General features: G+C 40.5%; 1 protein-coding gene across 1 annotated transcript in view; it reads left to right on the top strand.

Annotated features, from left to right (window-relative positions):
- The window catches only part of LOC112548220 (3-hydroxymethyl-3-methylglutaryl-CoA lyase, cytoplasmic-like), a gene marked incomplete at its 3' end in the record, with an annotated part of 67,247 nt that overhangs the window by 24,559 nt on the left and 16,072 nt on the right, over nucleotides 1-26,616 (top strand). Inside the window, exons 4-5 of the mRNA XM_025193115.1 lie at nucleotides 2,080-2,175; nucleotides 4,855-5,003. Coding sequence (XP_025048900.1) covers nucleotides 2,080-2,175; nucleotides 4,855-5,003 — 245 coding nt within the window. The remainder of the gene's footprint in view (nucleotides 1-2,079; nucleotides 2,176-4,854; nucleotides 5,004-26,616) is intronic.

The raw sequence follows: 26,616 nt of genomic DNA, 5'->3' as shown, positions 1-26,616 counted from the left end.
GAGAATATGTCTATGGAGTTGTAGAGTTTAGGGGAAAGGTTTGGAAATGACTATTAGTATTAAAGCAGGGTAACCTGTATTGTTGGGATAAAACTATTATTAAGTCTGGAAGGGACTGATGATTTTTGTTTTACTTTATTTTGAATGTGTTTTCTTTTTGGTCTTTGGAAGTGGACAGCTTATTATAGATATTTGCTTTAAAAACTGAACTCAATATTATCCATTTTATCAGGAAATATGGTCCTATGAAATTCTATAAAGAGCTTAAGAGAGCTCTGTTAACCAGAAACATTGTATGAAAGTTTAACTTTACAATATTAAGAGAACACACTTTATTTTTCAGAGTATTATCCATGTTGCTATTATTAAAGCATCGCTATACAGGTAAATACCTTATTGAAACCAGATTTTAAAATTCTTTGTGCATCTTTCAAGCTGTCAAAATACAATAGCACCAAGTATAGAAAATTATTTTGAAAGATGTGTATTTTGTTTTCCTTATTGTGGTAAGCAGAATTTTCTAAGTTTATAGTTAGAAAGCAGCATTTCCCAAACTTTTTATTATTTATGCTCATTGCCACTCTCACAGCCACTCTTCTACCCCTTTTACTTCTGCCACTGATTGATGCTGATTCTTTCTATTGCTGATTCTTTCTACTGCTGATTGTCGCAACCCTGAAAAAGATTTCAGGTTCTCCCATAGTGGGTTGTGTTCCACAGTTTAGGAAGCACTGCTTTAAAAATGTCATGCTAATATTAACAGAGTGACACTGGAAAGTAGTTGAAACTCAAATACTGTCACATTTTAAAACTATTATATTTTGAAGGAAAAGGTCCTCTCTGTTCTTAAAGAATGGCCTTGCAAATTCAGAAAAAGAATGAGAGCTAGGCAGATGAAAGAGAGAGAGAGAAAGAGAGAGAGCAGAGTCAAAAGGGAGCTCAATTTTGTTGCTTAGTAGTTGTCACTCACTTGAAAAGGGTGATTTAGGTTTCATAACCATTATTTTATTTGACAATACCTGTTTAAAAATAATTCTGAAATAAACTAAACTATCCCCTGCATGTGAGTGCCCAGCTCTTAGACTGGAGAGCGCTGCTCATTTGTGTTCTCAAAGTCTTTCTCTGGCCCAGTCAATTTAGAATATTTTATGCACAGCAGAACAGCTGTAAAAGGAGACATGAAGGGTGCCCACTCAGCTTACCCCAGAACAACATATAGACTAGTAGTCAAGACATTTTTCAGGGTGTGGGAGAGACGGGTTAGAATCCCATCACATGGAAGAGGAAATTGGACTTGGGTCACACACATCCTTCATCATTGTCATCATATTAAAAAAAACAAAAAAGAAACAAAGCTGACCACCAAAGAATCATGGACAGAGCCCAATCTGTTAAGTATACCTTTAGAACACTTATCAGATCAAGACTGAGGGCGCAGAAGCAGAGTTTATGGCTCTTAATTGGTGCTACTGGTAGAGTCTAATGTGTCACTGCTGTGTTACAGGTATCATTTTAATTACTACAGGACCACATGTGGCCTGTGAGGGGTTAATTTATGTTGTATGTCTCCCACCTGGCTGCTGCTACTCCCATTGCTCCAGCTACAGCATCAGCCAGGGTCACTGGGTTTCCCCTGCCTCTTTTGGTTTATACTTTCTGCCCCCACCCCAGGCAGCATGGTGGCATGGTGCAGCCCACAGTGCGAGGTTAGCTCGCGACCCAGGTTCCCCCCATGGCATATGCCTTGCGGGGGAACCTGTGGCCAGGAAGCTGAGGGTAGGGGACTGAATGCCTGCACATCATGGTGAGGTGCCCATGTGGTATGTACCTTGGGGGTCCCACTGTTCATGCTGCCACAGCTCAGATGGTGTGCACTGTGCAGCCCTTGCTGCTGCAGTTCTCAAGGCATGTGGACCCCAGCCACTTGGAAGATGGACAGTCCTGAATTATTACATGAACGTCTAATGAAGTATTGTTTTATCCCTCAGTAAATGTATATTTAATATTTTTTAAATAAAGACACAGAAGATAATTCTTAATACCTTTGAAAAATAAATGCAAAATATTTATGTATTTAAGATGGCAGATCACACAGAAGTAATGAGAGGGATCGAACGGCATCCTGGAGTCCGATATCCTGTTCTCACTCCTAATCTTCGAGGTTTCCATTCTGCTGTAAGTGCACTGGTAGAATGTGTCTGCAGTGAAGTTCTTCATGTTTCAAACATTAGGCAGAGTACCATAATCTAGCTATTTAATATCATTTAAACCAGTTCTGTACCTGTATTATTCACCCAGTTCTCAATAACTGTATTTTTATGTAAAAGTATAAGTTTTCATAGAGCAAATTACAGATTTCAGAGAACTACATTAAAGTCTATACATTTACATTTTAATAGTTTGGATCGATCAAACAGTCTTCTGCAAAGTGCTGTAAATTGTAGCGCACACATAAAGAAGGAAAAATAATTCCTTTTCACTACTTGGCTTCTTGCCACTAGAGCTGGTCAAAAGGTTTCCAATGGAATGCTTCCCCACTGGAAAATGATTCAGTGAAATCAAAATGATTTGTAGGAATGTATCAATTTTGTCTAAATGTTGATGGGAAATTATCAAAATATTTCATTTCAGTGAGGTTAAAATGTTTCATTTTGACTTTATCAATTCAGCTAATATAAAGTCATACTGATACTTGGAACTATGTGTTTTGACCTTATCAACATGAAGTATTTCAAACATCAAAATGACACGTTTTGATAAGGTCACAACAAAATAATTTTGGATTACTTGGTGTTGGGAAAAATTCTGAGCTATCTCCATTTTGTCCTGATCTGAGACAAAACAAAATTTTGAACTCCTGGTATTTCCCTTGAGACTGGAATTCAATTTTTTGACCCAGCATCTATGGGCACTTAGGCCCTAGAAGCACTTGGCCCTGTTGTATTGACAGTTCATCCTCTTCAGTGACCTTGCAGACCACAACACTGTAAGCCTGGAGATGAAATAGGTAGGTATAATAGTTTAGGAAAATGGAAACCCAAGTCATTATGACATTTGTTTTCCTTATGACAGGGTTAGTTCCCTTTAGTGTCAAATTTTACTTTTTCCTCTGTTGCTGTTCTTAGTAGTTTATTCTTCAGGGAAGATATTTTATTTGAGCTGCCTGGAGGAGAAGAAATATTTTGAACATAAGAGACATATGTTTCTTAATAAAAATATTTTCTTTAGAAGGATGAAGTAGGAGTCTCTTGAGCCTTAGGCCCTGAACAGATATAACGTTTGAGCACTCAATGCCCGTGAAGGACTTGAAAGGGTGAGCAGACAGATACATGCCATTTTAAGTGCTACAAAAATGTCACAAGGGCTCTAAAAATAACTCCATAGAAAATAACTACTATTCAGAAATGCTTCAAAATGAAGTGCATGTTCTGCAGAGTGTCACCATGAAAAACTGGATCTTCCAAGCATCTCACAGAACTTGGCTCTGTACACTGCCCATGAAGAGGAGTAAAAAGAAGCAGATTGTCAGTTAGTACTGATGTATTCTGCCTCTGCTCTCCTGGATCACCCCCATGGCCAGAATCAGGAAACAGGAGGCGTCTCAGTTCTGCTCACCACCTGGATGAAGAGGTGCTCCAAGACAGTGAAGACAGAGAGCACAGCAGAGTACTCACAGACAGTTCTGTTTACCCACTCTCACAGCTGTAGCAATTTTGAAGCCCTCCAGCCAGGGGTTGTGTATGGAGGTGTGCATCTGTCCACAGTTGAAACATTCCATGTTTGAAGTGCTTCAAACTGGAGCTCAACCTATAGCTTAACACTTTGTTTTTGTATTTCTTTAGCAGTATATGTTAAGATATGGATCTTTCTACTGCCCTGATAATTTTGCAACTGTCCAAACTGAGGTTGTACCAATTTAATTAATTTGCTTATGAATTTCTAAAGCAAAGTAATATGAAACCTAGGTATAAATAAGTCTGCTGACCTACCTAATGTGAAAACTAGGGAAAAGGGGGAAAAGCAAACTTAAACAATGAAAGAACCATTTATTTCATGAGAAAGCAGCACTGTTTTCATTGGAAAAGTTGTTTTTCCCATTCTTCTATTATACCCATGTGTTTGTTCTTTCTATTTGTCTTTCCCTTGCCCCTTTTTTTTCACCTCATCTTCTGGTTCCCAGGAATCTAACCTGCTGGCTTGTCTTTAGAGAGAGCAAGTTAGCTGCCTCTATCAGGATCACCAAAATGACCTACTCTTCTACTTATCTGAGACACTTTTTTGGTAGATTGTTATATAGTCTGCAGGAAGTCCATAATGATATAATAAAGCCATTACAGCCTATTGCCCCGATTATGCCTATAGCTGTAGCCAGTTGCAGCGATATACCTTCAGAGTCTGTTCCAGGATCAGAGACTCACTGATGTACACACACACCTCTCACTGAAGGTATGACAATGGGCTGTAGAGCTGATTAGCATTCTGACATTTTTATGCTGTTTTTATTCATTCTGTAAATAGCAAGTATCCATTAGTTACTACAACTAGCAGTTTATTTTATTATCATCACAATTTAAATAATGTCTTACAACTAGATATCTAGGAATATCATTTAAAATCTCAGGTGTTAATTAATACAGACTACAGTATTTAAAACAGTAATTTTCACCTTATCCAGTCAATTAAAAGGGAACGCACTGACAAAAATGTTAGAGTTAATATTGCAGTTTCTATAACATCAGGTAAAAGTAAAATTGATTTATTGGTACTAGGGGTCACAATTTTATGTCTTCATTATACAATTAAATGGTACTTTCCATCTCTACAATTCTATTTTTATTGAATTCTGTTTTTCAGATCTCAGCAGGAGCTACAGAAGTCTCAGTATTTGGCGCAGCATCTGAATCTTTTAGCAAAAGGAACATCAATTGTTCCATAGAAGAAAGCATAGAAAGATTTGAAGAAGTTGCTAAATTGGCAAGAAATATGAATATTCCGGTGAGAGGGTAAGTATAAATCTTTCTTACATCATTACAAATTATGAATTTAATTGCCATATTGATCTTTTTCTTATCAAATTGAAAAGTATACCATACCACAGTCAACCTGTTTTTCAAATAGCTTTTGTAGCTTATCCTATCTATAATAAGGGAAAAGAAGTATTCTTGGGTGAATTGGGTTAATTAGTATGACAAATTTGATTCATTCCATTTATAATAGCTATTTAATGTTATGCCCTATATTTATGGTTACTACTGTATTATTGTGTCATAATTTTTCTAATTCATATATTGATAGAACTTTGTTTAGATGATGGGACCTTCTTTTGGTCTTGCTTGCTGTTGCCACACTATTGTGCTTTTCTTTCCTTGTGCCCCTTTTTTACTTAACAGTCAAATGAAAGTTTTGGGAGAGAACATTCTGTTCCAGAATGTGTAGTGGGACAGAAATACCTGGACAAATGACAATGGCAGGAGAAAATTGGCTACTTCTACAATGACCATATCTTAGATAAAAATGAGTGTAAAGTAATGATAACACAACTGATCCATGGGACCCAGATTTATGATAATGATATTGAGGCTCAAATGCTGATTTCCTCCCCTGGTAGGGTCTGGGATGAGATTAGAAATTTTCAATGGCTACTTGTCTGCTATGAATTAGTTTGCACATGTTTAATTAAGTGGTAACCTCTTTTTCCATAGACATATTTCTGGACTCCTCTGAGTTATGCCAGCAGCAATTGTTCTGGTGGTTTTTACATTGAAACATAATGGAAATAAGGTGTTCCCACAACATATGTATTGCTTACTGTCTGATTAGCCATTTGTTTAGCCATGCAGGGAGGCAAATGAGAAAAGTGAAGAGGTAGGAGGACATAGAGAAGCAAGAAAGAATAAAAGAAAGGAAAGAGGAGAATGGGAAGAGTAGAACTGAGACTGAGATGGAGTAGGGAAGTAATTAAGGTAAGAAAAAGGGAGAAACAACAAAATAAAAAGATGGAAGTGCTGACATATAAAAATGAAAGAATCAGAAAATGAATTGAAGATGTAAACCAGCAAGGAAAAGAGAGAGAGGGAATACAACAGTAGAAAAAATATAAACAAGTTAAATTTAAAAATATGTTTATGTTGTGCATCAAATGGAGAGATTTTTGATTTTCACTTAAGTGGGAAAAGCTACATAGGCATCACTTAATGCATACAGGACATTTTCAGCAAGTCTGTAGTGCCATTTGCAGTATGTTACACAACACTTCAGTAGAGGACTGTTTAATGTATGCTAGGTCACAAAACAAATACATTCAAAGTCAGAAGTGGAACTTAGACTTAACTTCACTACATCTATTGGCTTCCCCATTATGCCTACTCCCTGCATTATAATGATATGAGAAAATTGAATTACTGAGAAGGAAGAACAGAAAATCTGAAAGTGAATCACTGGATCTGCAGGATTACCACTGAGTAAAAGGTCTAATCAAAGGATATTAAAAGATATTACATACAAGATACATTTGTTTTCTCTTCTGTCCTTATTTAGGAATCTTTCTGTACAATTACAGGTTGAAGCAGGAAAAGCTAAGATGCTGGAATAAACTGATAGATTAAAAATCAAGTTTCATACAACTTCTAGGACTAGATAGCATGTAGGAAGGAATTTTGAAGGAACTTAAAAATGAAGTGTCTCAGGTACTAGAGATGTTTAAGAATTTAATCAGAAATGCAGTTTCAGATTAAAATTAGATATTTTGTCAGAGGACTGGAAAGTAGTCAATGTTATAACTGCATTTAAAGAAAGTGCTAGGATTGATCTTGGGAATTACAGAACTAAACTTTACATCAGTACAAGAAAAATTGGTTGAAACAAAAGTTGAAAATATAAGTATTAAATATCAAGGTAGACCTGGGATGACAGACAATTTAGCATGGCATTGGCGAAAGAAAAATGTGACTCTCATCTACTGGAAAGCTTTGAGTATATCAACAATCTAATTGATAAAGGAGAACTAATTGAAACAAGTTATTTGAACTTTGAGAGTATCTTTGAATAAATCCCTTACAAAAGGCTCTTAATGAAAAGAGCTATCAGGGTTTATGGTGGAGGTGATATCTTTTATTAGGCCAACAAGAATTTTGCAAAAAAAAAGTCTTTAATTGCAAGCTTTGGGCACAAACATCAGGCATCAGAGAAAAGATTGTAAAAGTTCTCCTGGGTAGAAATTAAAGTTCATATTTTGTAGGATTTCACAGCAGAGTCAATATTTGGAAAACTCCTCTGGGCAGTCAATTCTTAGATGGTAAGGAGTCTCTCCTACTTACACAATTTCAAGAGAATAATGCTTGGTAAATTTGCTTGAAGATTCCCAGATATTTTTAATGAAAAAATTACAGAGTCAAACTGTTAGCCCCTCCCTGTCCTTGGTAGACTGACACCTGAGGTTCTCTAGTAGTGTCAACGTAACTAAAACACAAACCAGCTTAATACACAATTTAATCCATTTCCATAGGTTTTCATGAGGGCTTTGTATAGCTCTCATGCTAATGATCAAATTTTGCTTAGAAGAATTCATAAATGGTTTAATCCCATTTAAATAAATGTATTCATATCTAGTATGTGAAACCTAGCTTTATCCTAAGGAAAATACCGTTTTAGGAAGATAATCATGAGTTTAATGCTTTCACTTAAATGGAACTCAGAAACTGTTTTGGTCAACGTAGTCAGTGCAAACAAAAAGCAATGTTATCCTTGTTGAATATAGTGCAAGAAGGATCAGCCATTGAAGCCTGCCACTTGCTCAGTCACATCCCAAATGTAATTGTGATTGAAAGACTTCCTTTAGGCTAGGGACATACATTACACATAAACTGGTTTAAGTGATCAGAAACTGGTTTAAACCTGTAACAGAACAGATGTTCAGTGCACATACACCAGTTTGAAAATGGTTGAAACCGGTTTGAGATAAACGTGGTTGAATGTAGTATCAGACTTAACTGATTTTGGTCAAACTGGTTTCTGTAATGTCTGTCTCAGGCCCCTTGCTGGTTTAAAATAAACCAGACTCCCCCAGCATCCTGACATGCTCTCTGGGCTGGGCAGGGCACACTCCTCTGCAGCAGGGCTGGCCCCTCCCCTCTGCTCCCTGGCTGTAGCTCTGGCAGAAACTTGCAGGCACAGAGTGTCTGCCTGGTTTATCCAAGCTAAGCAGGGATTATTCCCCCCGCCCCTCTGCTTTATGCAGATACCACCGCATTAGCTAGCAGACCACATGCTGGCTACGGTCCGTGCTGTGGGAGACAACAAAGGCAGACAGGCTTTTTGGATCTAATCAATAGGTAGCTTAATGTCCTTTGGAAAAACTGTTTAAGAAGAGCTTGGAGAGAGGCTTTGTTTTCTTAATGGATTGATAAACACTGACTTAGGGGTGATAAACATTCCCTGCTGCGCAGCTCAAGGTGTGTGTGTGGGGGGGAAATAATCAGCATCCTGCCGGACCTGCCACACCCCCCTCAACCAAGCACTGTGAAGTGAAGGAAGGGTTGTTCTAGTGCCCTCTGGCTTCTAGCCTGAGCCACTGCAGACATGTGCCTGGATTTCTAGAAAGAAAACTGAATATCTATCCACCTCCAACTCGGTTCAAGCTTTGCAGGTTAGGCTAATCTGCAAAGATTGAATCAACCCAGACTCAGGCTTTTTTAATGTCTGTCCCTAGCCTTAGTGACGGATGAAATTAAAGGATTCTCTCACAAAAGGTCAGTGTGTGCAGTACCAACAATGTGTGTGCAGCATTATCAGCACTGAACTGAGGTTCCATGGAATTAAAATGCTCTGACTGATGAAGCACATTAAGGATTTGCTTGGGGTGACTGAAGATGATGCAGTTTTTGAGCAGAATCATGATGTTGGAAAGCCAACTACAGCATGGGCAGATCCAGGATTTTGTGAAGGAGGATGTGGGAGCAGCACCTCCCTACTTCCCAACCCCTAGGCAGGCAGACCCCATTGTGAGAGCAGCAATGGGGACTTTCAGGTCCTCAAACCAGTTAAGAATCCTGTCCCGCATTCCCTCATTTTGGGCACCCCTCCTTTCCCCTCCCATTTGTCTCCTCCTCCACCTACCACTGCCACTGTCCTCAGCTGGTGTGTGTGTATGTGGTGTGTGGGGAGTCTCAGAGGTTTTCTTGCCCTGGGCTCAGCAAAAGACAGCAGCAGTGGCAGTGGTCTCCCCAAGTGTTCCCTGCTAGCCACAAGGTCAGGGTGAGCAACTCATCCACTGCCGGTGCTGCTTCTGTCCCCTGCTGACTCTTTGATAGCAGCTGTGGGGCCCCTCCTCCCACAACCCTCCCAAATAACAATTCTTCCAATTCATTTTGCAGTGGGAAAGTACTGCAGAGCCACTGCAGCCAGGTTTAGCAGAGGAGGTGGTGGTGAGGGGTGTGTTTATGGGCCTATGCTTGTTCCCGGGCTGGCAGGAAACACCTGGGAGATGCGGAACAGAAAGGAACCCCCTGCTTCCACTATTGCTGCTGTTCCCAGCTAGAACAGACAGGAGTGGCTCTGCCTCCCTCCATCAACAGGGGACAGCAGGATTAGTGAGGTACCCATGCTGCTGAGGATAGAGGGGAAGGGAAGGGGTGCTGAGAGTGAGGTAGGAGGGACCTGATTTGTGGACTTTAAAAATTTCCTACTGCTGCTCTCAGCAGGTTCTGAAAGTGGGGTGCACTGATTAAGAGTATTTTGATCTAGAGCAAAGGACAGATGAGAGGTTCAGGGACTTTTGATGACATTTCATTACTTCCAGCTCCCACTTTTGTGCTAAGCCATGCAGCCACAAAAATAGGAATAGTACCTACAGTTTGGAAAGCCTTGGAGTTCCCCATCACCCACTTTTTCATACAGAAATGGGTGGGGTGATGGTATTCTTTAGCCATTTGAATTCAGTATTTGTTGTCTGTCTTCATGGTTTTCTTGTGTGGAGAGAATAGGCTACTAGCCTTGTTTTATTGTGTGCCTTAAATGTTCATAGATCATGGATAGATACTGTAGTTTTTGTAAACTAAAGTAAATAAGTATGTTTAAATGTGCATTAGTGAGTTTACTGGTGAAAGTTAGGGCAGAATAAAGTAGTAGGGAGTTATGGACAGTTTGTTTATTCTGACATTATTTGGGTTTTGTGCATTAAAAATTAACGTCTTGCTATTAACATCCCATCATACAGTAGTTTCATTTGCAGAAGCCATATACTGAATATACACCTTACTTAAGACTAGTCCCAGGACTAGAAGATTTGGTCTCTAGTATAGATTTTGTATGCTAAATATTTTACTTGACTGACTTGGGTAATACAAGCATTAATATGCATGAAGTGTATTTATATTTTTTCAGCAGAAAGATTGTTTCATTTCTAAAGCATTATTGTTGTTTAAGGTGTTATTTATTTGCAGGAAATGGATAATTTAATACTTGCCTTAACTTGTGCAGTTGAAAAAATACCTCCAAAAATAATTTTAAGGGATTCAAATTTTATTTCCTATTTTTACTGGCAATTTAGAATTTATGTAGTGAGTGTAAATCACTGGTAATCTGCAAATCTTATAAAAATGCGCTCAAGCAGTTGAAACTAAAGTTTAAACTTTAGCATGTCTTAATGTTGCTACAGCTGCACCAACATTTACTCGATCGTCCTCCAGAAAATTTATGTTGTCAGCTGTCACATTTAAAGCCTGTAACACAGTTCACAGTATTCTGAATATTTACTAAATTGGTTCAGATGTTTATGAAAAATAGAAGACTTGCATATGGTCTTCTTCAACAAGAAGTTGTGCTATTAGTGCTGTAAAGTCTATTTTAAAATTGTTGTACGTAAAGAAAAACAAACAAAACAAAACAAAAACCCTTCCTATAACATCTGGCACACTCTATTAGAAAATTCTGCCAAATCGATGTTATAAAATCTGTGGTCAGCTAACAACTATTATGCATATTTAGCATGTGAAAAATCATTAAAACGTCTGTTTTTAGGATTGAACTCTTTAATGCGTAATTCAGGTAACTTTGGAAATCCCCCTATTTTTTCCAATGGTTAAAAATGAAGCAAAACATATGGGATTAATGGAAACCTATGACATAAAATAACTGAATATTCATGTGTTGTATATGTAAACTTAAATGTATCATAAAAAGAAAATGTTCAATATATTCTGGTTAAGCTAGATTCTTTGCAAGTTAATTTATTCAAAAACTTCAAAGGCCCCTAGAAAGAAGTTGTAAACACTACAGTATGTGTATGAGTTCTGTAGAACTACTGTCTGGTTCAGGAAACATTACTGAGCATATGTAACTGTAAACATGCAGAAGTAGATTGTTTTTTCTAACTAAAAACACACCACTCCTTCCTCCTCATATTAATGAACAGCCATGTTATGCATTGTGCCCAAATCCTGAAAACACTTCTGCATGTTAGCCGTCTCTTTGAAGCTAGCAGGGCTTTGTACGTATGTGCATTTGCTTGTGCCTGCAAGTGTTTAGATAGTCAGGGCTTTAGAAGTTGAAAACATAAGGAAATATTCATTTTGAAAATATTTTCCCTAAATTTAAGAGTTTTCCTTTTGGTAGCTTTCAGTTTGTAAATTGAACTGTGTGCGCATATGTGTGTATGTTGCATCCATTCAAATTAATGTGTATTATATCTTTGGAAAATGTATTTTCTTTTTAAAAAGTACCCTCTATTTTTATTTTTTGCAGTACAAATTACAAAAAAAATGTTGAATTCTCGAATACTTTTTCACATACTTCCATATTTGGAAATGATAGATCACTAGTTGACCTGTTAGTAGTTTGAGACAGATGAATTTGCTTTGATTGTTTTCAATACAGGTTTCCTTCACTTTATGCAGGTTCTGTATATGTGAATTTGCTCTTATGTGATGGCCTTTTTTTTTTATACCCAAAATTCGTTATATATAAGGTAAATTCACTCTTATGCAGGTAAGTCTGTGGGTGGGGGGGAGAGAAAAGGGCCATGGGCGGGGTCCCTGCGGTGAGGGAGGGAGTGGGGCACAGGCAGGCGCAGGGGCTGCAGTGAGTAGGGCCTTGATCTGTCCCCTCCGCCGGTGTTGAGGGAGGGAGTGGGGCTGGGGCTGGGGCTGGGGCTGGGGCAGCAGCAGGGCCATGCCAGGCTCTGCCTGAAGGGGGCTGGGACGGGCTGCGCTTAGGGTGGGCAGCAGTGGCGCTGGAAGAGGGGCCTCATCCCAAAATTCATCTTAGTTCCCCCAAACCCCGTCCCAGCACCACCGCCTACCCCTCCCTAAGCTCAGCATCGCTCAAGCCCCCAGCTGGGAAGAGCCTGGTGCAGCCCCCATCCCCAGCCTATAGCAGCAGCCTGTAGAGGCAAAAGCCACTCCCCCTGTCCTATGCCCCACCCCAGCTGTGCAGCACCTGCCTCTGCCCCAGCCCCAGCTCCACTCTGCCCCTCCCTCACTACTGGTGGGGGGAGTATGGAAATCAAGGCCCCACTTACCCCAGTCCCTGGTCTCTTCCTGGTGGGGGAGTTCGAGGCAGTGTGCTCAGGGTGGGTGGTGGTGGCACTGGGAGGGGTATTGGTAGGGGGGGCTATAGTGAAGTTTGTGGTGGCTGCAGCCTGGCCCAGCTCCCTACTGGGAAGAGCCCAGTGCCACCCCGGCTCCAGCAGACTTACCTGCTGCAGTTGCAGTCAAGGTCTTGGAACGTATCCCTATTTGTTACCTTGTAAAGTGGGTTCCCTTTATGCAAATTTGAGATATGCACAGTTTTTCAGGAACACATCTACTGCAAAAGCAAGGGAAACCTGTTATATATTTTGTGTCATGGTGTCTATGTGCCATAAGAAGAGATGCTTTGTCAATAAGTGTTTAGTCCAAACATTGTTTTTCTATTGTGATATCAACAAGTTACAGTTTATTAAAACAAAATTTGTCTTTTGTTAAATATGTAAAATAACTATTTTCCTTCTAAGATAACATATAGACTAGGATGCAAAGTAATAGAAACTATTTAAAAAAAAACAAAAACCAGACCAACATTTTTGTGTGTTTCAATTCTGTTTGTGACTCTTTGGTGATGTTTGTACTTCCTTGAAAAATATGCACTTTTTATCTCACACAAGCTTTAGAGAACTTTTTACTTCAATAAATGCCTTCATAATATATAGTGGGAGACAATAATAAGGTCTTGACTTTCTAAATTACTGGAAACATTGTTATTACCTAGATAATTCAATCTTTATTAATATGACACAATTACACTGAACTCTCTCTGTATTGAGCATAGTTTTCTTGACATTTTAGCTCAGTAATATCTATTTTCCTTTTGTTAATTTGTATGATTCCTCCAATACCATTTAAGACAAAAAACGATATTAAACACTACATTTTCTCTCTCTCATAAACCTAATACCATTTAATCTGCTACATCTTTGTCCTGCTACACACTATTTAGCTTTTAACCAAACTTTTCAACTTGTATTTTTTATGAATACAAATAGAAACTTGGATATTAATATTTTCTGGCCTGCTAGGATCCTTAGAGCTGCTTATAGAGTTTCTGTGTTAATTTAAGTAAAAGCGGGTGTGTATACACATGTGCATTTACTGTATAGTAACAGAAATGACTGCATAGTATGAGCATGCATCTACACGTGCATGCCTGTACTGCGCAGTAAATATGGTGATTTATGCTGACTTTTAATCTACAATTAGGATCATACCAATAACTACTATGTAGACAAGCCTCTAAAAGTAATGGAAAAAACACATTTTATCACATTGGTAGTTGCTATGCTTTCTCTTTATTAAGCCAGTTGCGCATAGCTTCAAAGAGGAGTTCTAGCAGGCAAGTATTTTTGTTGAGGTGGGGAGATCCGTGTCCTGCCCCCCCTGTTCCAATGACTTGCATTAAGGATGGGTAATATAGGGTGTACCTAGGCCACCAGAGGATCCCTCAATACAAACAAAATTATTTACAGAGCTATTTAAATTGGATTAAAGACAGTATGTTTTGTGCCACAAGAAGGGAAGAAAGCAAGAGAGCTGGGACCGTATATTAAAGGCGGTGCTACCTGATGCAAACTAAAATTCTTCCTATTTTTTCCATAGTGACTGAACACAGTGTTGGCACCAAATTAAACTTTAACTCAAGAATGCATTCATTGATGTGTTATGTAACAACTAAGCTAATTCAATAGAAGGATTGAGTCTAAATTCAAGTATTAACCTCATATTGTATTCATATTTTTATTGGAGAGACTCATTCTATTCATACAGCTTGTGGTGCAGTGGGGTTCAGGTCCATGACTGGAATTCCCAACCCTAGAAGCAGTAGAAGAAAATGATACATAACAACAACAGTTATCATTGTTTTTATTTCATATAGTCTGTTTTATGTCATTTGGTGGGATATAAGTATAATTTTGTTATTTTTAATGAGGACGTGGAACTTTGAAAAAAAATACTATCATAATTGATACATTTTGGATTTGGCTTTGTGATTCCCTTTCAGTCACCTACTCCCGCTCCTCAGAGTAAAGATTGGCTCTTTTTGACAACTGATTTTTTTCCAAAAAGAGAGAATATATCAACTTTTAATGTCACGAATTCAAGTTGTTATCAGCATATACATTTTAGAACAAATATCCAATAAAAATAAATACATCTGCAGTGAGCATGGTAAATTACATGCAAGCTTACACTATAAAAATAAACAGGAAGCAGCAGCATCTGAGTTTGCAACTGGCTTCTCAGGAGGTTCCATACTTCCAGCTGTGGTAGCAGCTGTGGCTTTGGCTCTGGAACTGTCTCTGGAACAAGCTGACAAAGGGCTGATTACAATGCAGTGTTCAGTTTCTCCTTGGATACATTTCACTTTTAACACCCGTTGATTGTGATAAGTTCACACAATTACACTGTTTGGAACTTGCCCTTTGGAAACATTTACAAGGCTTATATGTAGTTCCCATTGAGTGGTCATGGGTCCTCATAACATCCACAATTTTTATGGCTATTGCGATTGATTTTTGGCTTTTGAATGAAGTTAAACAACTTATTCCTTTTCCACTTCCCTCCCTGCCCTTTGAGACCATTCAACATTTTTCTTGAAAATATTCTACAAGAAGTTTTGCAGTTTTTGGCAAATAAGTACGATAAGGCCAAAAGATAACAACAACAGTGAAACTGAGGGAAGGAGGGCTTGGGAAAACTTGACCAGGTGTACCAGGAATTTCTGCTTTTCAGTCTTTTGCTGAGAATGGGGAAGGACCTAATCTCATGGGAGGTTCCCTAATTTTATATAACTAAACCAAAATTTCTTTGGGAAAAGCAAGGGCCACCTACATAGTTCTTAAAATACCTGTTTAGATCCCCATATATTTCTGTCTGGCCTTTTCCTCACACTGAGGCACCTGGGGTCAGATGTGTTTCCTCTATTGGCCATGATTCCACACTGCTAGGTACACTGTAAATTTTGCTCTGCATGTCCCTTGCCCTGGTTCACCCCGCAACATCCACTTCTGCTCCTGTTCAATAGAACAATTCCTGTGGTCAGACTGACATTCTCTGCCACAAAGTCATTATGTCCTCACAGTTCTGACATTTCCCCAGCAGACCAACTCTACTTCTCCAGTTTAAGAGAATCCCACGATCTCAATCCCATCTGCCTTTTTGTCCACCTCTGACTGATACCTGAAACCCTCTCCTCATCCTTCCTCCACTACTTTCTCTGCATAGGATCTCACCAATTTCTTCCAAGAGAAACTTGACAAAAATGACTTTCATTTTTCCCTTTGCTTGCCCGTCTGTCTTCCTCCTCTTTTGTTAAAGAGGCAGAAGATTCTTCCTCACCTTAAGCCCTCTACTTGTCCTAGTGATACTGTCTCATTCCAATCTCCTAATCGCCTTTTCCCATTTTCATTCCTCCTTTACCCTTGAAACTGAGCCTCTGTCCTTTGGCACACATTTGCCCCCAGGTTAAGCATAAGTTCATAGGAAAGTAGGGTTGGAAGGGACCTCATGAGTTCTTTAAGTCCATCCCCCTGCTCAGTGCTGTATCATCTTTGACTAAAACATCCCAGCCAAGTATCTGTTTAACCTGATCATGAAACTGTCAAGAATGGAGATTCCAGTTTCTCTAGGTAGCCTGTTCCAGTGTTTGAACTTCATAGTGAGAAACTGCGTCCTAATCAGCAACCTAAATTTCCCCTGCTGAAGTTTAAGGTTATTCTTAGTCCTGTCCCCTACAATCACAGAAAAAAGCCAATCCCCAGCCTTTCTGTACTTGCTCTTCATCTGTTTGAACAGGGTATCCAACCCCCTACCCCTGGCCGCCTTCTCTTCTTCAGACTAAACATCCCTGTGTCTTTCAGCCTTTCCTCATAAGCTTTGCCTCCCGGCCTCCTAATCAGTTTTGTTGTTCTATACTGAACTTTTTCCAAACTGTCGACATCCTTCTTGAAGTGCAGGGCCCAAAATCGACGCAATACTCCAGCAAGGCCTCAGCTGTGCTGTTAATTTCTTCCATTTTAAATACCCACCTGTTACCTCTTTTGCCTTTCCAACTACATTTCCTTCTCCTTTCTCCTTTTACCTCTAAGCTTTTTGAATGTGGTGTCTATACTTTTGGTCTGGAATCTCTCTCCCTTCAGATACTTACTAGATGTTTTCTACTTCAGTTTCTGTCACTTGAATTCAGCTGAAATCTTTGAACTCTTCAAAGAGTCTCTAGTGACCTTTTCTGGACCAAATTTTAGAACCAATTCTATCCTCATTTTCCTTAAACTCTTCACTGCATTTGACGTGGTCAACCATGCTCTTGAAACTTTATCTGTCATTGGCTTGTGCCTCTATTCTTTCCTTGCTCTCTTTTTACCTCTCATCTTTCTTCCATCACATCTTTTCATGGAATCTTCTTTCAGATTTCTTTGGTGCTTTCATCCACTAAGATCTGTCCTTGGCTATTTGCTTTTCTTGCTGTATACCTTATCTCTGAGTAATCTCAACTGCAAACTCAAATTCATTATGTAAGCTCTTAAATCTTCTTCTCTAGATCTCTGCTGATCTTTTCCTTCTATTCCAACTAAAATCCCAACCTGTTGCTCTGAAAAGCTCTGTTTCTTTAACATCTCTGTGGATTGCTAGCTACCAATTTAAGATAAATAATTTAAAACAGTTTGTATACTCCAAAGCTTTTTGTTTTGTTTTCTTTGTCAAGCACTGTGGATAATATCACTGTCCTGCTCACCATGTGGGCATATAATCAAGATATCTTTTTACTGTGATCTCACTCTGATGTCCTCACACCTAGGCCAAATCTATGTCTTACAGGTCCTTTGTGCATTGTGGCTTTAGGATGTGGCAACCTACAGAATTAAAACTTTTGTCCAGGACCTCATCCTCTTCCTTCTCAATGTCCTTCTCTCTATCCCTGACTAAGAAAGAATCTTGCCTTACTGATATCCATCTAGAATGCTGCTGTAAAGATTGGTTTTCTAGCTTGGTCACTCTGAGTAGGTCACTCCTGCCTTGGCATCCCTGCTCTTACTGGATGTATCTACAAGAGATGTCTACTGCACAGTTGACTAATTGCACAATAACCATCTCGGTCCCTACACATGTGCCCCTATTAGGGCACACAAAGCTAATAAATTCTATAGCAGGGTAGGACTTAAAAAAAAAAAGCCCTACCTTGCTGCAGAGATTTTTTGTGCATAGCAAGCATATGTGTAGATGTGGAGCTGGGTGGCTGGGGTACAAGGGTGTTTCTGTGTGGGGGCTGCCTGCTGGCTAGCCCTGCACTGAAGCACCCTCATGCCCCAGTCAGCGCCTCCGCAGCACATTGAACCCAGTTCATGCAGCTCCAAGCTGGCAGGCTGACTCTCTGGGCCCCCTGCCAGCCAGGGCTGTTGCAACCTGGCTCAGTGTGCTGTGTTCTGGGCGCACGTGTAAATGACCAGGACCTTCCCAGGAGTCAGTTACTGTGCATTAATGGCACATGTAGAGGTGCCTGCTGTTTCCTTCACAGTCACCTCAGACATGAACTACTTGCTTTCACTTTCCACCTTCTCTCATTCATTTTTAAGACGTGACTCCTGTCAAAGATGCCAATCCCCAATGCTTACATTAACATTTCAGAAAAGCATGTCCATGCTTTCTCCCGAGCCTCTCATGCCTGGATGGAGCTCCCAGTAAATGTCTGGAAAGCTATATCCTTATCCTTCTATGGCAGGGCACTGTGTGTGCCTGCCACTTTAAGGGCCTGGAGCTGGCAGCCACCAGGTGCCTGATGAGGGCAGCCATTTTGGAGCCAAGGGCTGCCTATATAAACAGGGCAGTTTGGCTGCCTGGAGGCCAGGCAGCAACAGCGCTTGGCCAGAGGGCTGCTGAGATCAACTGGAGGTAAGGGAGGAGCTATAGGGATGGTAAGGAGGCTCCTGGGCATGACCTAAAACTGCACTCTGCCGGGAGTTGGCGGCCTGGTGGGGCTCTCAGTGGCGCGGGAGCCCCCAGGAAATGCCAGGCCAGTTACCACCCCAGTGAAAGGTGGGTCGGGGCACCTTAACCCCTTGCCCCCACTACCGGGTGGGTAAACCCCATGTTTGTGAGGGGCCCAGAGGGTGGACCCTGGGAGAGAGTGAGGGGCTAGAGACCCAACCCGAACAAGAGAGTACCCTCAACTGGTCAGGAGGGTCAAAAGGGCCAAGGGCCCACCACGGGGGACTCCCAGGGGCGGGGGGCCTGGGGTCCTGACTGGCCTGGAGGTGGGCCAGGGCTGGTAGCCGAAGGTCCCGGGGGGACCACACCCAAGAGGGGAAAATGGTTTCGGGGGGCTAGTAGCCCGAATGAAGGTGGAGAGGCCGTCTGACTGGAGAGATCACGGAGGGGTCCTGTTAGGATGATTCTGGGGCCCAGTGTGGGGGCCGGTGAGGATGTAAACACCAAGATGCCGTCTGCGAGGCTTGGGCTGCAGCGTAGGGGAGGAAAGGACCAAAATGGGCAGCCTCCCGCTTGAGTGACATCAATTAGTGAATCAATTTACATCAAGGCGTGGCGGACGAGAAGGCAGGCAGTTGGCCCAAGAACAGGTGGGCAGGCCACGGAGATTGGCCATGAGAAGGCCCCACCCGTTACACCTTCACATCCCTTCTTAATTTCTTCTGTTGTGATGACTAAAACAAATAGGTAGTTGGGGGACTGCTGTAACTTGCTGTCTATCTTACTGAACAATGTTGTCTCATTGTTTTCTTGTTCTCCCGTCTCACTATGTCCATCTGTTTTCTCTTACCTTATACTTAGGTTTTTATTTTTGGGGGTCAGAAAACAGAAAACATATTTTTATTCTGTATTTACACTGGCTCTTAACACAAAGAGATCTTCTTCCCTCACACCAGGGTTCCTGCGTCTAGTGATGATATATTTTACTGAATCAAATCCAGCTTGCAGGATCAAGTGCTAATGCCGAGATCCAAAGCCTAGTAAAACTCTATGGAAAGTCTGTCATTGATTTAATTAGATTTTCAATCAGGCCTTAAATCTCTTTTCTGAGGTGAGGGTAAGATCCTCAGAGGAATATTAATGCTAGTAAAAATACGTATTTTTATTTCCCTCAGTTACACTCTATAAATGGTCCTTTTATACCAGGTTTGGCAAATAACACATACATACACTTTCTAGGTTTTTGCTAGGACAGTGGTCAAAACAGGTTTAAACAAGCTAGCACTCACTTTCATTGACCAAACATTCTCAAACATTTTAGAAATTTCTTTAACGTGTTTGAATATTCTAGAACCATCAGAACTTTCTAAAATATTCCAGAACATTCCAGAACATACTTGAAACCTCTGGACTATTCCAGAAATTTCTCAAACTCCAAACTGGTTCTCATGTTGTACATAATGAAAGCAACCATCAGAATTTGGATTGACAGGTCAGGTAAAAGCTCTACAGAGGAATAGTGAAATGTAAAAAAGTATTTGGTTGCTTGCTTGTTTTTACAAATGAAAATTAAGGTAATATGAATGTGCGTAATATCATGTACACCACTTAAGTTTCATTATATTATGTTAGATATTGTATATATAATTTTATTTAATAATTTCCCTCTACTTTAAACCCATATCCAGTGTCCACATCTGCTCTTTAGTGTCAAAATAATGAATGCCATAGCAGATCATGTTATATTTAGGTATCTACCATGCCACTACAATGACTAACAAAGGATGACTAATATGACGTGCAATTTATTCATTCTGATCTAAAATTTCATTGCAAAATTATAATAAAGCATTTGGGCTAATTACAGACAGTCAAAAAGCCAGGGAATTAATTGATTCAATCTTTGCAGGTTAGTCTAAACTGCTTAGATTGAACTGAGAAGCAAATGAACACATATCACATTCACTTCTGAATCTGGAAATGCAGCTACATGCTTGCAGTGTTCCAGGCCAGAAGCTAGGGGCACTGGAGCATTCCTTCCAGCCTGCTGGCCACTGGTAAAGAGAAGGAAGGGAAGCTGGGAGAGAAGCCCTCAAAGGCTTTTCCCCACCTTCCTGCTCCAGTGGAGGGCGGGGGGGGGGCCACAGTGGGAGGGCAGGGTGTCTTTAAACCCCCTCCCTGGCCCATATGGGTTCCCAAACCAGGCCTACCATGTCTGCCTAGTTGGGGAAGCCCCTGCCAGGCTTCTGCCCCCCACTGCTCACTTGAGCAGAGAGCGGGGTGAAGGGGCAGTAGAGAACGGGGTGAACTCCCCTCTCTCCTTACCTCAGTGTGCTGGCTCTGGGCCATGCACTCTCTGCTTGAGCAGGGACTAGCCTGGCAGGGGCAGACTCCCTGTCTCCCCCCCATCCCCTGGCAAACCCAGGCTGGCTCCCATTCAGGCAGGGAGGGGATATAAACCCTCCTTCCACCCTGCCTCAGCATGCTGGCTCTGGCCAGGGTGTGGCCACATCCCCACTCTCCACTCGAGTGGGGAGCAGTGGGAGCAAAAGCCTGGTGGGGGCTGTTTCCCTACCCCCCAGGAGACCCAGGCTGGAGTTCCTTGTAGGCCAGGGAGGGTGTTTAAATCCCTCTCCTTGCCCACTATGCTGGCTATGGCTAGGGCCTGGATACGGCCTCTACTCTCTGAGCAGGGAGTAGGAAAAGCCTGTGGGGGGGCTGTTACACCCCCTCCCCCAGGCAGACCTCAGCTGGGGTCCAGACCTTGGTGCCCTCCCCACCCCAAGTCAGCCAGCCAGCCAGCCAGCCAGAGCAGTAATGGTAATGGTAAGCAGTAATGCTTGAGCAGAGGGGTAGAACCAGCCCTGTTCAGCTGGAGCAGACAGCCCAGCCCAGGGTTGCAAGGCATCCTGGGATGCTGGGAGACTGTGAGTTAACTTGCACCAGGAATGGTTCTGGGACAGAAGTTCCATAAACCGGTTTGACCTAAATCAGTTAAGTCTGATACTACATACATCCAGGTTTATCTTAAAACCTGTTTCAGCTACTTTGAAAGCATTTTAAGTGCACTGAATTTCTGTTGTGTTACAGATTTGAACAAGATTCTGGTCACTTAAATTGGTTTATGTGTAATTTCTCTCTCTAGCCATAAAGTTTTCAACCCTAAGTCATTCCTCTCTCACATTATGAAGATGAATGCAAAACCAGCAACATAGGTGATTTTGAAAAAAAATACTTGGATCCAAAGTCTATTCCATTGCCAGTATGGGCAGCATTTTTTACTTTAGTAGACTTTTCTTAAATTTTAGTTTCATTCAGAATAAAATAAGAACAGGCTAGGAGTGGAGAAAATGATCAAGCTTGTAATATGTACAATACAATGCTTACTGCCAAGTAGTTGGATAAGAGAATGATTGAGTCAAAATACTGAATAACAATAAGTTCTGAAATGCTTTTTTCTGTTTGTTTATTTAAAACTATCTCATGCAGGACTTTTTTTTTTCTTTCCAGAATAAAACTGAGGGTTTTTAAAAATACATATTTTTTTTTCACTTTTCAGTTAAAATTATATTTATTTCTGTTTCTATTTTGCCATGATATGAAAGTATGTAGGATATGACACTAATTGTTAGGAAGTATTTTTGTGTATTAGTTCAGATACATGCCATTTTTTAAACACAATATATTTTTAACTGTGCCTAAAATCTATAGAGAGTTTTTATCTCTTCTTGACCGCTTTTGTTTTTAAAAAATTTCCATGTAGACCTAATCGATACAAATTTCAAAGTATCATTTATATACTTTTCATAAGTAATAATACACATTTCCCAAAGTAGGCCAACTTTTGACAATTATTATTTTTAAAAGCCAGAATATCCTGATTAAAACCAGGATTGTTTTACCCAGTTTAAATCAGCAGTTAACACCATAGTGGTCAAAACTATCCAACCCGGTTTTATAGTATCATGCTTTAGTCGCTGTGCTACTAAAGTATCCTTTTTCCTGTCCGAAGCCTCCTTTGTCTCCGAGAGCTTTTACATACTAGAATTGTTGTCTTTCTTTGTTCATCCTTTCTTTACTTTTGCATTTCATGGATGCTAGATCTCTATAGAATATCTGGAGAAAAAGTGATTTTTATCTCAGATGCAAATACTCCTGTGTTCTATCCATGGAAAATTTCTTTAGATGGTGATAGATAATGGTAAAAATATAGTGACATAGGAATATAGGGTATTTTGAGTTATTGATTCCAGTCCTCTGTTGTTACAGGCAGCTGTATCCTATAATCCCATTCACAAGATTTAGCATCTTCCCCCTAATTAGGGTTTCTTCCCCACTACAAAGATTGAAAGGCTATTCATGACCCCCACTGCACTGAAACCTCATTTTTCATCTTAATGTATTCACAGCCAGTTTGTACCCATTTGTTCTTGTGCCAGCACGGTCATTTAGCTTGCATATCTCTTCCCCTTCATATAGAGAGCAGTCATGTCCCCTCTTGAGCTTTGTTTTGCCAAGCTAAAACAGTGTCCTTTGATTAGACTTGTTTCTCATCCAGTGATCACCCCAGAAACCCTTCTCTGAAACCTTTCTACTTTAAAGTCTTTCCTGGAGATGTGTGGACAGAATTGTACATAGTATTTTAGCTGAGGGCTTCTTAGTACTATACTGGCATTCACAGTTTGCTATCTGCACTGGAAATACCTTGTCTAATGTATCCTTGGGTTGCATTTCCCCCTTTTCATGGCCACATCACATTGATGTCTCTCAGATATCCTGTGATCAACAAGTACACTTAGATCTTTCCCTTCCTCTGTCATTTCCAACTGATTAGTATCTAATTTATTGCAGACAACCGTGTTATCAGTCTCAAAGTGCATGACCTTCAAATGTGTACTTTTAAACTACCCCACTCCTGTTACTGTTGCACTTCAGTACAATATTCTGATCCTCTTTTTATTGCTAATGTTTATATATAAGACTGATCCCAAGACTTATCCTTACTGACCTCTTCTAGTAACCTCCCTCTAACCTGTTACTACTTTTTTCAATATTTCTGTTAGCCTTTTAGCCAGTTCCAGTCAACCTTACAAATCTTATATTAATCCTCATCTTCTCCAGTTTAATTGCCTTAAATTCAATATAATGATAAGGTATTAAGTATTGAAAGAATTCATAATTAAAAAAAATTGTTATACACAGATAGATTCCACAAATTATCACACCCTTTCATCCACCAAAAGTCCCTGTTATGTTATATAAGTATCAAAGGATTTTGCTAGCTCATGTGAGTTGTGCAAAGTATGTTATTTTTCTTTAAGTACATTTTCACCTGTTTTACTTTTGTTTGCTCTACTCCACATTTTATTCATGCCACATGTTGCCATCAGATGTGATTCATTGTGATTTAATATGTTGTACTCTTATGTACATATACACGTAAAATATGTTAAATGTAGCATATATATGTGTGAACTATATATTTTGTAAAATTGATTTAGTTTGTACTGAATACCAATTCATATTCACTTCGTACATTAGGTCAGAACAGTTTTAGTTATGAACACTTGTTTTCACTAACTCAAGACACCATAATATTATGGAAAAAAACTGTTTTTTTGCGGTCTAAAAATTTCCATGCTTCATTCTGTCTGCAGGATTCTGTGTGTGCACATGCATGTGTTTAAACTTAAAAGGAAATTCTGCTTTGCTGTTTTTGAATTTTGTTGCTGGAAAAAAGGTATCTATGGCTTGTGAAAAGGCTACATTTGTTTTCATAGATGAGTAAAAAAATCTAGTTCTGACACTTACATGTGTTCTGTTGGATTATGTATAAAACCAAGTCTATAAAAAACTGCATTTCATAATAATACAGAGAACATTGAAATCATGCATGGTAAACATCTGCTAACATTATTAGCAGAATGTAATAGACCCAACCTCTGTCTCCTGTGGAACCAGAATGCAAACTCTCTTATCTGGCCTAGTCAAGATCTAAACAAATGCAGGACCTCCTGCTTTTTACCTGCTGCCTGGAAGCATAGGCTTACAAATAAAACAAAACTTTGCCTCTTCCCCCAAAACATACTATATTAGTTGAAGGCCCCTGACACTTAAGATATGATTACCTGGTTAGCCACCTTTTAAGCAGTGACCTGGCCACATGTTCATACAATTAATGGTGTCTATACTTTTGGTCTGGAATCTCTCTCCCTTCAGATACTTACTAGATATTTTCTACTTCAGTTTCTGTCACTTGAATTCAGCTGAAATCTTTGAACTCTTCAAAGAGTCTCTAGTGACCTTTTCTGGACCAAATTTTAGAACCAATTCTATCCTCATTTTCCTTAAACTCTTCACTGCATTTGACGTGGTCAACCATGCTCTTGAAACTTTATCTGTCATTGGCTGGTGCCTCTATTCTTTCCTCGCTCACTTTTTACCTCTCATCCTTCTTCCATCACATCTTTTCATGGAATCTTCTTTCAGATTTCTTTGGTGCTTTCATCCACTAAGATCTGTCCTTGGCTATTTGCTTTTCTTGCTGTATACCTTATCTCTGAGTAATCTCAACTGCAAACTCAAATTAATTATGTAAGCTCTTAAATCTTCTTCTCTAGATCTCTGCTGATCTTTTCCTTCTATTCCAACTAAAATCCCAACCTGTTGCTCTGAAAAGCTCTGTTTCTTTAACATCTCTGTGGATTACTAGCTACCAACTTAAGATAAATAATTTTAAGTTTTAACAAGGACTAAGCCTCAAAGTTATTATACAAAATATATTTAATAATTTTGTGACTGGTTCCACCTTTACCTGAATATGCGGCAAATGCTTCCAATTTCTGGAGCATACTAGAGCCTTTCAGGACTTCTTTGTGCTCTAGAGGCTGGAAGCTCCTGCTTCAGCTCACCAGGGGCCCCAGCTAGGAAAGTTCAGGGAGTCAAACCTGCTGTTGCCAGTGCAGGGGGAACCTGGGATAGGGCCCTTCTTTCCACATATGTGTGCCTTTAAGTTAATATATTTCAGGGTTCTATGGGACAGGATAGTTATATGGAAAATGGCTAAGTACAGATGTCCAATAAGGCCCTAGCATAAGGCCTCTAATTATAATGCTTCACTTAAAGCGCTATAAGTTAGAAGAAGAATGGACCAAACAGACATTCCCCATTCGGTGGGGGGAGGTCAGCTCAGAGTCTGCCCACTGGCCAAGGCCAGCAGGTGGGAGGTACTCCCACATGCCTTCTAGGAAGCTTCAGGAGTAGTCCCTATCCCAAGTCCTGTCCTCCCCCCCCCCACTAGCTGGCAACTGTCAACAGTGGCTAGGGTAAGAGAGGTGGGGAGGGAGCCCCAGTGCAGCATAGATCCTCTCCAAATTGCTGGGTTGTATCTTGGTGGCAGCCTGGGTCCATGTTGCGGGAGGCCCCTACCACCCCAACCTTTTGACAGCTGCAGCCAGCAGCTGCATCATGAGACTGGCTGGTCTAGCTTTTGGCCATGTTGGGAACTTGGGGTGGGGGGGTAAGGATCCTCCTGCTACACAGACCTGGCCTGGCCCCACCACAAGACCCGAACAAGCAACCTGAGGGGCCCGCATGGCACAGGGGCTCCATGCCTCCACCTGGCTCTGCAGAGAGGAGACAGAGCATTTTCTTTCTCCTCTCTGTAGCATCCTGGGAGCACAGCTGGGCTGGTATTCACCCAGAGGAGACGAGCACTATCTGATGCTAGCAAGCCCCCTAGTGAGAGGTCCTTGGGATGCGGGGGAGAATGTGACCTACTGTGACTTAGGATGGAATGTGGTACAGACATTCAATTAAGTGCTGTAACCTAAAGTGCTTTAGTCTGATACCAATTCCATCCAGGGTTAACGTAAGAGTGGGATACACCATTTTTAAAGAGATTTATGTAATGTGAATATCTGTTTTGTTACAGGTGTAAAGTGCTTTCTGCATACTTAAAACACAGAAAGTGTAACATCTGTACTTAGCCTAAAATACTTTGGATTGCAAAACACTAGTGTTTCTCCACAGTTTTTGCTGTGCTCTACAAATACTGTTTTTCATAGAAGTAGGGTCGGAAGGGACCTTGTAGATCTTCAAGTCCGACCCCCTGCCTGGGCAGGAGGAAAACTGGGCTCAATTGACCCCAGTCAGGTAGGCATCA

The sequence above is a fragment of the Alligator sinensis genome, unplaced genomic scaffold (genome assembly GCF_000455745.1).
Source record: "Alligator sinensis unplaced genomic scaffold, ASM45574v1 scaffold1311_1, whole genome shotgun sequence".
Lineage (NCBI taxonomy): Eukaryota > Metazoa > Chordata > Crocodylia > Alligatoridae > Alligator > Alligator sinensis.
The sequence above is the reverse complement of the archived record's forward strand: the minus strand, read 5'-3'. Positions and strand labels throughout refer to the sequence as shown.